The sequence below is a fragment of the Rana temporaria genome, chromosome 7 (genome assembly GCF_905171775.1).
Source record: "Rana temporaria chromosome 7, aRanTem1.1, whole genome shotgun sequence".
NCBI classification, from domain to species: domain Eukaryota; kingdom Metazoa; phylum Chordata; class Amphibia; order Anura; family Ranidae; genus Rana; species Rana temporaria.
Window position 1 is genome coordinate 181321630 of NC_053495.1, and position 14562 is coordinate 181336191.

The 14562-nt window shown below is 45.2% G+C and overlaps 1 protein-coding gene across 1 annotated transcript in view; it reads left to right on the forward strand.

Moving 5' to 3' along the window:
• The first annotated feature begins 10798 nt into the window (after positions 1 to 10798).
• LOC120946239 (atrial natriuretic peptide receptor 2-like) overlaps positions 10799 to 14562 on the forward strand; it is a 93770-nt gene continuing 90006 nt past the window's right edge. The window contains exon 1 of the mRNA XM_040361068.1: positions 10799 to 10843. Within this exon, the coding sequence (XP_040217002.1) occupies positions 10799 to 10843 (45 nt within the window). The remainder of the gene's footprint in view (positions 10844 to 14562) is intronic.

The following is a 14562-nucleotide window of genomic DNA, read 5'->3' on the forward strand; positions in this document are numbered from 1 at the left end:
GCTGCATGCTCTGATAAGGGTCTGGTATGGATTTTGGGGGGCCTCATGTCAATTTTCTTTACATTTTGGTGTGGGGTTTCCCTAATGTCCATACCAGACGGAAGGGCATGGTTTGTACTGGGGGGGGGGGGATCCTACAAAAAATGTTTCTTGATTTTTGGAATTCCCCACCATAATATTATTGAATAAGTACATACAATTGAATGAATTTGAAGAGTTGAAATTATGGAATAAACCAAACTGATGTAAATTGGCTAATTATGCTGCTGAGTACAGCATGTTTTTAGGAGTTGAAACCGTCAGTGGGATGCATGGCTTGAAACTTTGAAGGTAGCAGGGCATACCACTATGCTACAGAGCTAAGCACAAACCTACATAGAAAATACATTTACTAATGTTTTTTTGTTCTATACAATGTTTTGCATTTCAGGCATTAATATTATAGTAACAATGCTAATGTGGCATTGGCTAATAGGCGTTCGCCTCTTTTCAGCATATGTTACCGAGTACAATGCAAGCTTTCAGTAGGTGATACCATCTGTGTGATTTTCAGCCATTTGAGCACAATTATATTGCGAACGTACGTTTACTAGTGTTTGTGAGCGATTTCACAGACATCAGCGCACTTTTCCTGCACAGATGTCTAGTGAAATCACATAGATCCCAACTGTCCCTGATTTGGAACAAAGTCCCTCGGCCCCTCTTTCCTCCTCATTTGTCCCTCATTTTGTTCTGATCTATATAGTTGTATATAAAATGCACTTTTTATCTTTCAAAAACGGTTTCCCAGCGCAAAATCGTTCATCTCATTTCAGAATTGCTTTGTTCACTATCAATATTTGAGCACTTTATTTATCAAGTTTTTACGTATTTATTCGTTTTAGTTTTCACGTATTTATTTATTCATTTATATATTTTGATTAGCGCTACACTTTTTTTGTTTCCACATTGTTGCAATTTGTCTACTTGGTGTGTCAGCAGTTTACTCTTAAAGCAGGGCGGAATTATTCTGTATACCACGATAAAAGAAACATTGCCTTGGCTAACCTGATTACAATGTGCTGCTCTTCTCAGAAAAGCATAGAAGGCATTAAGCACGTCTTTGTGTCCATTACTATCACATTTTGCCAGTCACAAAAACCTCTGGAGAGCAATCTTCTGGCCAATTGTCCTGAAGGCTCAGGTGCCGGGATTAGCGATGTTCTCCCTGCAGCCCCATTTAAGGGTTTTTCTGTTCTCTAAAGTATTGTTACTGATTATTAGTTACAGTAAGCAGGGAATGTCCTATACATCCTTAGCCAGATTCACAAATAGTTACGCCGGCGTATCAGTAGATACGCCGACGTAACTCGGAATCTGCGCCGTCGTAAGTTTAAGTGTATTCTCAAACTGAGATACACTTAAACCTAGCTAAGATACGACATCCTGCGCCGTCGTATCTTAGGGTGCAATATTTAGGCTGGCCGTTAGGTGGCGTTTCCGTTGAGTTCGGCGTAGAATATGTAAATGCCTAGATACGCCGATTCACGAACGTACGTGCGCCCGTCGCAGTAAAGATACGCCATTTACGTAAGGCGTCTTTCCGGCGTAAAGTTATTCCATCAAATAGCTGGCCTAGTCAATGTTAAGTATGGCCGTCGTTCCCGCGTCGAAATTTGAAAATTTTATGTCGTTTGCGTAAGTCGTCCGTGAATAGGGCTGGATGTAATTTACGTTCACGTCGAAACCAATACGTCCTTGCGGCGTACTTCGGGGCTGGACTGGGACAAAAATTTGGCCCTGGAATTCATCCAGACTGGCCCACTTTGACAGGTCTCTCCCATGGCGGCCGAACAACTCCCGCACCCCCCCGGCCACCCAAGCCCCCTCTCCCCCTTCACTAGCCACTAGCCGTTCTACTTTATTAGAGTAGAATGGCTGGTACTGGTACTCTTAGGCCCCGTACACACGACCGAGTTTCTCGGCAGAATTCAGCCAGAAACTCGGTCGGAGCTGAATTCTGCCGAGAAACCCGGCCATGTGTACACTTTCGGCCGAGGAAGCCGACGAGGACCTCGGCGAGGAAATAGAGAACATGTTCTCTATTTCCTCGTTGTTCAATGGGACATTTCGGCTCGCCGAGATCCTCGGCGGCTTCACAAGGAACTCGACGGGCAAAACGATGTGTTTTGCCCGTCGAATTCCTCGGACGTGTGTACGGGGCCTTATAGGCAGTACCAGTGGGGAATCTAGACATTATTTCACCCGGGGCAAAGAATCCGTTTTTGTGCCCCCCCTTATGGTACAAGATTAGGCAGAAGTGAGAAACTCCCAGGCCATAGCTGTTGAGTCAGCTGTCTGTCCCCTCCCCCATGCTCCTCTGTCGTCCCCCCTGCTCCTCTGGTCCTCCCCCTGCTTCTTTGAGCGCTGTGGGGAGGGAGAGGAGGTGAGCGCTGCGAGAAGGGAGAGACAGAGGAGCGGAGGGGGGCGGCGGTCCGCTGTCACTGAAGCCGGCCCACTGAGCCATCGGCCCACCGGGTAACTCCCTGTAGTCCCAATGGCCAGTCCATCCCTGGCGTACTTTGGAGCAATGCACACTGGGATATGTACATGGACGGCACATGCGCCGTTCGTAAAAAACGTCAATCACGTTAGGAGGTTAGGAGGCAAGTACTTTGTGAATACAGTACTTGCCTCTCTGACTTAAGGCGGCGTAGCGTAAATACGATACGCTACGCCGCCTTAAAGATACGCGCCCCTACCTGAATCTGGCTACCTCTCTTTTGCTTACCCATAAGAATTAATACCAGCTTAATACACAATGCTGTGAATTATGACTTGAATAAGTTGTCAGCTCTTGTAATTCAAACCATTGTAAAGCTTTCAGGACATTGGCCTAACTGCAACCACTCCATAAATGATTCATGGACACTGGCACTGCATAAACTTCCGTTAAATAGCATTATGACGCTAATGTAAGTTGAATGTAAATGCATCCCTTTCATATTTCAGCTTTAAAACAACTAATGCAGATGGATTGACCTTGTACCACCATTGTACACAATACCCAGGTGACTCTTTATCTTGACGGATCTTAGGAATCACTTAAAGGTTCACTTAAATCAGAATTTTAAATTAAAGTAGACCTACAACCAATTGCGAAAAGCTTTAACATATTGATGCAATTTCAAAAGCGGTTTTTGATCTTTTTAAACCTCAGCTTTCATTTAAATACTACTCTCAACATTCTGACAATTTTTAGCACAAAGTATGAAGGCAAAGGATACAAAAAAAGTTTAACCGCTTAAGACCCGGACCATTATGCAGGTTAAGGACCTGGCCCCTTTTTGCGATTCGGCACTGCGTCGCTTTAACTGACAATTGCGCGGTCGTGCGACGTGGCTCCCAAACAAAATTGTCATCCTTTTTTCCCACAAATAGAGATTTCTTTTGGTGGTATTTGATCACCTCTGCGGTTTTTATTTTTTGCGCTATAAACAAAAATAGAGCCACAATTTAAAAAAAAAATCATATTTTTTACTTTTTGCTAAAATAAATATCCCCCAAAAATATATAAAAAAACATTTGTTTTCCTCAGTTTAGGCCGATACGTATTCTTATACATATTTTTGGTAAAAAAATCGTAATAAGCGTTTATTGATTGGTTTGCACAAAAGTTATAGCGTTTACAAAATGGGGGATAGTTTTATGGCATTTTTATTAATATTTTTTTTTTTTATTACTAATGCCGGCGATCAGCGATTTTGTTCGCGACTGCGACATTATGGAGGACACATCGTACACTTTTGACACATTTTTGGGACCATTGTCATTTTCACAGCGAAAAGTGCTATAAAATTGCACTGATTACTGTAAAAAAAGACAATGGCAGTGAAGGGGTTAACCACTAGGGGGCGCTGTAGGGGTTAAGTGTGACCTCATGTGTGTTTCTTACTGTAGGGGGGCGAGGCTGGACATGTGATGTCACTGATCGTCGTTCCCTATAACAGGGAACAGACGATCACTGCCACTGCCACAGAGAAGAACGGGGAAAGTTTCTTCAGCTCCTGTGACCCAATCGTGGGACACCGGCGGCGACCGGGTCCGCGGGTCCCGCAGGCGCGGTCACGGACCTTCGGACCCGGTCGTGAGCGTGCTGCCGGTGGCGTGCCCGCGACCCACGGCTGGGTTCTTAAAGGGGACGTACATGTACGCCCTTGTGCCCAGCCGTGCCATTCTGTCGGCGTATAACGTTGTGCGGCGGTCCTTAAGTGGTTAAAGTGTCGCTTCGCTTCAATAATAAATGAATGCAATCCCTCTTTTATAACATACAGTACTGTCCAAAAATTTTAGGCAGGTGGGAAGAAACTGTATAGTAAGAATGTTTTCAAAAATATATACTGTATTTAAATGTTATCAATTTACAAAATGTAAAGTGAGCGAAGGGAAGAAAAATCGAAATCAAATCAATAATTTGGTGTGACCAACTATCGGCTTCAAACCAACATCAATTCTTCTAGGTACACACATTGCTTGTGCACACAGGGCCAGATCCTCAGAGCGAGTACGCCGGTGTATCTACTGATACGCCGGCGTACTTTCAAATTACCTGCATCGTATCTTTAGTTTGAATCCTCAAACCAAGATACAACGGCATCTGGGTTCGAAACGACGGCGTACGGCTTCGTACGCCTTCGGATCGTAGATGCAATACTTCGGCGTCCGCTGGGTGGAGTTCTTGTCGTTTTCCGCGTCGGGTATGCAAATGAGCTTTTTCCGTCGATCCACGAACGTACACGCGCCCGTCGCATTCTCTTACGTCGTCTCTAGTCGGCTTTTTCCGGCGTATAGTTAAAGCTGGTATTTTGCGGCATATAGTTAGAATTGCCATGTTAAGTACGGCCGTCGTTCTCGCGTCAAAATTTGAATTTTTTTTTTTATGCGTAAGTCGTCCGTGAATCGGAATGTACGCAAGTCCCGTCTAAGTTAAAAAAAATTACGTCCTAGTGACATCATTTAGCGCAATGCACGCCGGGAAATTTCGGGACGGCGCATGCGCAGTTCATTCGGCACGGGGACGCGCTTCATTTAAATGAAACACGCCCCCTACCCGCCCAATTTGAAATCCACCGCCAGAAATACACTACGCCGCCGTAACTTAAGGCGCAAATTCTTTAAAGATTCGAAATTCCGCCAGGTAAGGTACGGCGGCGTAGCGTATCTCTGATACGCTGCGCCCATCTATTTCTCTGTGAATCTACCCCACAGTTTTTAAAGGAACTTGGCAGGTAGGTTGTTCCAAGTATCTTGGAGAACTAACCACTGAACTTCTGTGGATGTTGGTTGCCTGAAATCCTTCTGTCTCTAGATATAATCCCAGACAGACTCGATGATGTTGAAATCAGGACTCTGTGGGGCCAAACCTTCACTTTCAGGACTCCTTGATCTTCTATATGCTGAAGATAGTCTTTACCACTTCCATACCGCGCCTTTTCTGGCACTCATCTCCTTCATGTAAAAATCATAATTTTTTTGCTAGAAAATTACTCAGAACCCCCAAACATTATATATATATATATATATATATATATATATATATATATATAAAAAAATTTGCAGACACCCTAGGGAATAAAGTGGCGGTCATTGCAACATTTTATCACGCACGGTATTTGCGCAATCATTTTTCAAACGCCTTTTTTTCTTTAACTGTTTCATGAATTAAAAAATAACAAAACAGTAAAGTTAGCCCAATTTTTTTGTATAATGTGAAAGATGATGTTACGCCGAGTAAATAGATACCTAACTTGTCATGCTATAAAATTGCACACACTCATGGAATGGCGCCAAACTTCGGTACTTAAAAATCTCCATAGGCGACGCTTACATTTTTTTTTCAGGTTACCAGTTTAGAGTTACAGAGGAGGTCTAGTGCTAGGATTATTGCTCTCGCTCTACGGCGTTTACATATGTGGGCGGGACTTACTTGCGTGTTCGCTTCTGAGCGCGACCTACTGGGGACAGTGGCATGTTAATTAAATTTTTTTTTATATATATTTAATTATTATTTTACTTAATTTTTTTATTTTTACACTTTTTTTTACATTTTTTTTATCACTTTTATTTCTATTACAGGGAATGTAAACATCCCTTGTAATAGGAATAGTGTGTGACGGGTCCTCTTTATGAAGAGGTGTGGGGTCAATAATGCGGGGTCATGGAAAGTATGAGATCGGAAAAAACATTGTGGCTTTGTTTACTTCCAAGTACCCGGGCGTGAAGTCATAACGTCGCACCTGGGCCTCCGACGGTCATATAGACCGGAAATCTCTATGCTCTTCATTCGGCGGTGGCCGATTCGTTCTCCGGGCCTCCGATGGCACGGGAGAGCCCGGAGAAGCACCGGATGACGGCGGGAGGGGGGGATGTCCCCTCCCGCTGCCTGTAAGAGCGATCAAGTGGTGGAACCGCTGCTATGATAATTTTTATGGTGCGCAGAATCGCCGCCTGAAAAAAAGGATATCTGAATGATGCCCGAATAGACGCTCCATGTACCTCTATGAAGCGGCGGATGTCAGCGATGACATGTCCACTGACATCCGCTCCGCTAAATCCAGACGGATAGAAACCCTATTTTCCATCCGTCTGGCGGATCGGATGAATACTGACAGGCAGATCCATTTTCATCCGATCTCCCATAGAGAAGCGCAGGACTCTGATAGGTCCATCCCTGCACAGTAAGCGGAGACGGACCTGTCATCCGCCGGCTCAGCGGGGATCAACGGAGCGATCCCTGCTGAGAAAGCGGAGTCAGTGAAAACGGACAAGCAGGTGTGAAAGAGCCCTCATTGAGAGAGTTTAGTTCCGCTTTAAGGGATCTTTGTTTGTCCATAAGCACCCATGGAAAAATATATTTTTTAACACCTTATTTAACAACACTAAGACAACTACCCAGTAATTGCACTATAAGATTAATAACTGCAAGGATTATCTCACAAACCTCATTGTGCCACCAGATGGGGATTACCATCGTTAGGATAAAGGATTGTATCTTACATTTCATCCATAGCAAATAATTACACAATTAGATGTTTTTTCCAGGGATCTGCATAATTGGCAATTACCAAGAATGATAGTACTGGTGAAAAAATAAAAATAAAATTATATATAGCTAGATAGATAGATAGATAGATAGATAGATAGATAGATAGATAGATAGATAGATAAAAAGTAGAGCTGTGGAAATTAAAGATTAATTCCTCGATTAATCGTCAATTTTTTTGATCGATCAAAATTCTTTTGATCGGTACTAGTGGTGCAACGGATCGTAAATAATCCGTGATCCGAACGGGCCACCATATGCGGATCGGCACACCACGTGATTCGCGGAGCTCCGCCGCTGCCTCAGCCATAGGAAAGGCCGCGACTTCGGCCTAGCTCCCGGAGCGCCGGCCATCTTGGTCCACCCGGCGGCGGCCTAGGTGAGCCTAGAGCAGCGCTCTGACGTCATCAACTGCTCGTGTTCGGCCGGCTTCTCTGGTAAGACTAAGCAAGCACTAATCTTCCTATACAGTGGGGGAGAAGTGGACCATATTACAGTGGGGGAGATGTCTGTGGATATTACAGTGGGGGAGATGTCTGTGGATATTACAGTGGGGGAGATGTCTGTGGATTACAGTGGGAAGATGTCTGTGGATATTACAGTGGGGGAGATGTCTGTAGATATTACAGTGGGGTGATTGTGGATATTACAGTGGGGGAGATGTCTGTGGATATTACAGTGGGGAGATGTCTGTGGATATTACAGTGGGGAGATGTCTGTGGATATTACAGTGGGGGAGATGTCTGTGGATATTACAGTGGGGGAGATGTCTGTGGATATTACAGTGGGGGAGATGTCTGTGGATATTACAGTGGGGGTGATTGTGGATATTACAGTGGGGGAGATGTCTGTGGATATTAAAGTGGAGGAGATGTCTGTGGATATTACAGTGGGGAGATGTCTGTGGATATTACAGTGGGGGTGATAGTGGATATTACAGTGGGGGAGATGTCTGTGGATATTAAAGTGGGGGAGATGTCTGTGGATATTACAGTGGGGAGATGTCTGTGGATATTACAGTGGGGGAGATGTCTGTAGATATTACAGTGGGGGTGATTGTGGATATTACAGTGGGGGAGATGTCTGTGGATATTACAGTGGGGGAGATGTCTGTGGATATTACAGTGGGGGAGAGGTCTGTGGATATTACAGTGGGGGAGATGTCTGTGTATTACAGTGGGAAGATGTCTGTGGATATTACAGTGGGTGAGATGTCTGTGGATATTACACGAGGGGGGATGTCTGTGGATATTACAGTGGGGGAGATGTCTGTGGATATTACAGTGGGGGAGATGTCTGTGGATATTACAGTGGGAATGATTGTGGATATTACAGTGGGGGAGATGTCTGTGGATATTACAGTGGGGGAGATGTCTGTGGATATTACAGTGGGGAGATGTCTGTGGATATTACAGTGGGGGAGTTGTCTGTAGATTTAACAGTGGGGGTGATTGTGGATATTACAGTGGGGAGATGTCTGTGGATATTACAGTGGGGAGATGTCTGTGGATATTACAGTGGGGGAGATGTCTGTGGATATAACAGTGGGGGTGATTGTGGATATTACAGTGGGGAGATGTCTGTGGATATTACAGTGGGGAGATGTCTGTGGATATTACAGTGGGGGAGATGTCTGTGGATATTACAGCGGGGGAGATGTCTGTGGATATTACAGCGGGGGAGATGTCTGTGGATATTACAGCGGGGGAGATGTCTGTGGATATTACAGTGGGGGAGATGTCTGTGGATATTACAGTGGGGGAGATGTCTGTGGATATTACAGTGGGGTGATGTCTGTGGATATTACAGTGGAGGAGATGTCTGTGGATATTACAGTGGGGGAGATGTCTGTGGATATTACAGTGGGGGAGATGTCTGTTGATATTACAGTGGGGTGATGTCTGTTGATATTACAGTGGGGGAGATGTCTGTGGATATTACAGTGGGGGAGATGTCTGTGGATATTACAGTGGGGGAGAGGTCTGTGGATATTACAGTGTGGGAGATGTCTGTGGATATTACAGTGGGGGGAAATGTCTGTGGATATTACAGTGGGGGTGATGTCTGTGGATATTACAGTGGGGAGATGTCTTTGGATATTACAGTGGGGGAGATGTCTGTGGATATTACAGTGGGGGAGATGTCTGTGGATATTACAGTGGGGGAGATGTCTGTGGATATTACAGTGGGGGAGAGGTCTGTGGATATTACAGTGGGGGAGATGTCTGTGTATTACAGTGGGAAGATGTCTGTGGATATTACAGTGGGTGAGATGTCTGTGGATATTACAGTGGGGAGATGTCTGTGGATATTACAGTGGGGGAGATGTCTGTGGATATTACAGTGGGGGAGATGTCTGTGGATATTACAGTGGGAATGATTGTGGATATTACAGTGGGGGAGATGTCTGTGGATATTACAGTGGGGGAGATGTCTGTGGATATTACAGTGGGGCGATGTCTGTGGATATTACAGTGGGGGAGTTGTCTGTAGATTTAACAGTGGGGGTGATTGTGGATATTACAGTGGGGAGATGTCTGTGGATATTACAGTGGGGAGATGTCTGTGGATATTACAGTGGGGGAGATGTCTGTGGATATAACAGTGGGGGTGATTGTGGATATTACAGTGGGGAGATGTCTGTGGATATTACAGTGGGGAGATGTCTGTGGATATTACAGTGGGGGAGATGTCTGTGGATATTACAGCGGGGGAGATGTCTGTGGATATTACAGCGGGGGAGATGTCTGTGGATATTACAGCGGGGGAGATGTCTGTGGATATTACAGCGGGGGAGATGTCTGTGGATATTACAGTGGGGGAGATGTCTGTGGATATTACAGTGGGGGAGATGTCTGTGGATATTACAGTGGGGTGATGTCTGTGGATATTACAGTGGAGGAGATGTCTGTGGATATTACCGTGGGGGAGATGTCTGTGGATATTACAGTGGGGTGATGTCTGTTGATATTACAGTGGGGGAGATGTCTGTGGATATTACAGTGGGGGAGATGTCTGTGGATATTACAGTGGGGGAGAGGTCTGTGGATATTACAGTGTGGGAGATGTCTGTGGATATTACAGTGGGGGGAGATGTCTGTGGATATTACAGTGGGGGAGATGTCTGTGGATATTACAGTGGGGGAGATGTCTTTGGATATTACAGTGGGGGAGAGGTCTGTGGATATTACAGTGGGGGAGATGTCTGTGGATATTACAGTGGGGGAGATGTCTGTGGATATTAGAGTGGGGAGAGGTCTGTGGATATTACAGTGGGGGAGATGTCTGTGGATATTACAGTGGGGAGAGGTCTGTGGATATTACAGTGGTGGAGATGTCTGTGGATATTACAGTGGGGAGAGGTCTGTGGATATTACAGTGGTGGAGATGCCTGTGGATATTACAGTGGGGAGATGTCTCCTCCCTCACTCTAAGGATGGCTGATGTTGAGGGGGATCTCAGCCCCTCCCGCTGTTGCCCTTAATTTGGAGGAGGAGAGCGGCGGGAGGTCAATAGCGATCTGAAATAAGGTATTTATCGGCATTATTTTAAACAAACATTTACACTGTGTAGTATACCTTGATATAATATAGGGGCTGGCAGAAATCCTGCTCTGACTTTACTACCACTTTAAAACATCTGACAATGTTTTTATTGCTGTACACATTTTCCTGTTCTAATGACAACCACACACGCCAATATTCATGTTAAAGTGACATGGCTTTAAAGATCCCCCCAACCAGTACTCCCTTCTCCATCCAAGTATGTTTTATGCTATTTTGTTTTTATACTTCTTTTCAGGCCAGTTACATGAAATTCAGGTTCCTCCTCCTCTTTGCCTCCTCTCCGGGTTGAATGGGGCAAAGCTCAATAATGCAAAAATCTTTGATGACAGCCATGTCCCCATCAGCACCATAAGGCCTCATGTACAGGGCCATCTTAATGCATGGGCACCCCTGGGCACTGCCCAGGGGCCACAAGCATATGGGGGCCCCACGATAATTGCATTACACCAGATTTGCCAACTGTCCCGGATGATTTGCCAAAACAGTCACAGTGTTTTACTAAGTTGTCCCAGAATGACCATGTCCCAGGCAGCATCCCAGAACCTGTACTGTGCTGTCTTGATCTCAGTATTGTGCTCTCATCACCCCCCCCCCTTTATTGAAAGTACTAATAATAATATATGTTTAATTCTATCAGCTATTTATACTTTAACTTTGCCCAGGGGCCCATGATGATATTAACCACTTGCCTACTGTGCACATACACCCCCTTCCTGCCCAGACGAGATTTTAGCTTCCGGCACTGCGTCGCTTTAACTGACAATTGCGCGGTCGTGCGACGTAGCTACCAAACAAAATTGACGTCCTTTTTTCCCCACAAAAGGAGCTTTCTTTTGGTGGTATTTGTTTGCCTGTGCGGTTTTTATTTTTCGGGCTATAAACAAAAAAATAAGCGTCAATTTTGAAAAGAAAACACAATATTTTTTACTTTTTGCTGTAATAAATATCCAATTTTTTTAAAAAATATTTTTTTTCTCAGTTTAGGCCGATACGTATTATTGTACATATTTTTGGTAAAAAAAAAAAATTCGCAATAACCTGGTTTGCGCAAAAGTTATATTGACTACAATATAGGGGACATAATGATTTTTTTTTTTACTAGGAATGGCGGTGATCTGCGTTTTTTTTCGGGAGTGCGACATTATAGCGGACACATCGGACACTTTTGACACATTTTTGGGACCATTCACATTTATACAGTGAACAGTGCTGTAAATATGCATTGATTATTGTATAAATGTGACTGGCAGGGAAGGGGTTAACCACTAGGGGGCGGGGAAGGGGTTAAATGTGTATCCTGGGTGTGTTCTAACTGTTGGGGAGGGGAGTGACTGGGGGAGGTGACCGATCTGTGTCCCTATGTACAAGAGACACAGATCGGTCTCCTCTCTCCCTGACAGGACGTGGAGCTCTGTGTTTACACACAGAGCTCCACGTCCCTGCTCAGTTACTGGCCAATCGCGGGTGCCCGGCGGCCATCGCGGCCGCCGGGCACGCGCACTGTGTTCCCAGTGACGCGACGGGGGCGCGCGCGCCGCCCTAGAGGTTTTAAATGACAGGACGTCATATGACGTCCTGTCGGAACAATAGAGCATTCCGCCCGCCGTCATTTGACAGCGGGCGGGTGAGAAGTGGTTAAGATGGCCCTGCTCATGTACACTGCTGTTGGTAAACGGATATTTAGGAGCAGTTGGGCATTTTATTCAGCTGCCCCTGAACTCTCCTCTATGTTATCTTATCAGTACATGTACACAGGGTCGTTTATAGTCGTTTATAGGCAGTTGAGTTTAGAGGTTTTTCAAAAAAATGAGTTCAGGACGGACGTTCAAAGGCATTTGAAATGCCAAATGCATGTACATGGGGACTAACTGCTTGTAAACACATGTAAAAGCTGTAACCTGAGTTTAGGCACGTTTTCGTTTATAAGCGTTCTTAAAGAGGAACAGGTAAGATATGAGAGAAACACAATTTTTACTACATGCTGCTGCCTGCAAAGGGGAGGTGAGGGGGGGTGAGACAGCCAGAGAGAGAGACAGACAGAGAGAGACAGCCAGAGAGAGAGAGAGAGACTGTCAGTGAGAGAGAGAGCCTGTCGGTGAGAGAGAGAGAGAGGCAGAGAGAGACAGGGAGAGAGGGGGAGAGACAAAAAGAGACAGGGAGAGAGAGACAGAGATGCAGAGAGAGAGAGGCATAGAGAGACTGGCACAGAGAGACTGGCACAGAGAGAGAGAGACTGTCAGTGAGAGAGAGAGCCTGTCGGTGAGAGAGAGAGAGGCAGAGAGATAGAGACAGGGAGAGAGGGGGAGAGACAAAGCGAGACAGGGAGAGACAGAGAGAGGCAGAGAGAGACAGAGAGAGGCAGAGAGAGAGAGAGGCAGAGAGAGACTGGGACAGAGAGGGAGACTGGCACAAAGAGAGAGAGAGACTGGCACAAAGAGAGAGAGATAAACTGGCAGAGAGAGACTGGCACAAAGAGAGAGAGAGACTGGCACACAGGGAGAGAAACTGGCAGAGAGAGAGAGAGAAACTGGCAGAGATAGAGAGACTGGCACAGAGAGAAAGAGAGACTGGTACAGAGAGAGAGAGAGAGAAACTGGCACAGAAAGACTGACAGAGAGAGAGAAACTGGCAGAGAGAGACTGGCACAGAGAGAGAGACAGGCACAGAGAGAGAGAGAAACTGGCACAGAGAGAGAGAGAGAAACTGGCAGAGAGAGAGACTGGCACAGAGAGAGAGACAGGCACAGAGAGAGAGAGCGAGAAACTGGCACAGAGAGACTGACACAGAGAGATAGAGAGAAACTGGCAGAGAGAGACTGGCACAGAGAGAGAGAGACAGGCACAGAGAGAGAAACTGACACAGAGAGAGAGAAACTGGCACAGAGAGAGAGAGAGAGAAACTGGCAGAGAGAGAGACTGGCACACAGAGAGAGAGAAACTGGCACAGAGAGAGAGAGAAAGAGACAGGCACAGACAGTTACAACAATTGATCAACATCAAACAGCGACAGAAACACTTAACTCCATCAACAAGGCTCTACTACAGACAGCAGACATAGTAGCGCCGAAACGCAGAACGGGCATCCGGAAAAACAACTCCAGCTGGTTTAACGACCAGCTGTCGTTGTTGAAGCAGGAGCGCAGAAGAGCGGAAGCTGCCTGGAGAAGAAGCTCTACAGAAGAAAACCACATTATTTACAAGGTAATAACTAAGAAATATCACAAAGAGATCTTTAAGGCCAAAAAATATCATTTTTCTAATAACATCGAAAATGCCCTGAACCGCCCCGCGAACTCTTTAATTTAGTCGCTCAGTCCATGAACCCAGCCTGCCTAGAGGCTCAGAATTTTGAATCACAAGAATTTTGCAACAAATTATCGGATTACTTCATTAACAAAATTGAAAAAATCAGTGAAATTATTCAGCAAAATAGATCCTCCTTTAAACCAAGAAGCTAATATCCACACAAAAATGCCGCAATCAACTAAATTCACTCTTAACCCCATCTCCATCGACACCACTAAAAAAATCATTAGTACTCTGCGAGACAGCACAGCGCCTAATGATATTATCCCCACCAAACTGCTGAAAGAATGTGCCGATATTGTGGCACCGGCGATCACGTATCTCATAAACCAGTCATTCAAGGAAGGCATGGTGCCAACCTTGCTGAAACAAGGCATAATTAAACCAATTCTAAAAAAAAACACCCTTGACCCCAAAGACCCAAACGATCGTCGACCCATAACAGGCCTAAATGTCTTCTCCAAGGTTATGAAGAAAGAAGTTGTACAACAGCTACAACAGCATTTAGACACCCACAAATTACTCGATCCATTCCAATCGGGTTTCCGTCCTGGTCACGGAACTGAAACAGCACTTCTCAAAATATGGGATGACGCTCTCGAAGCAGCAG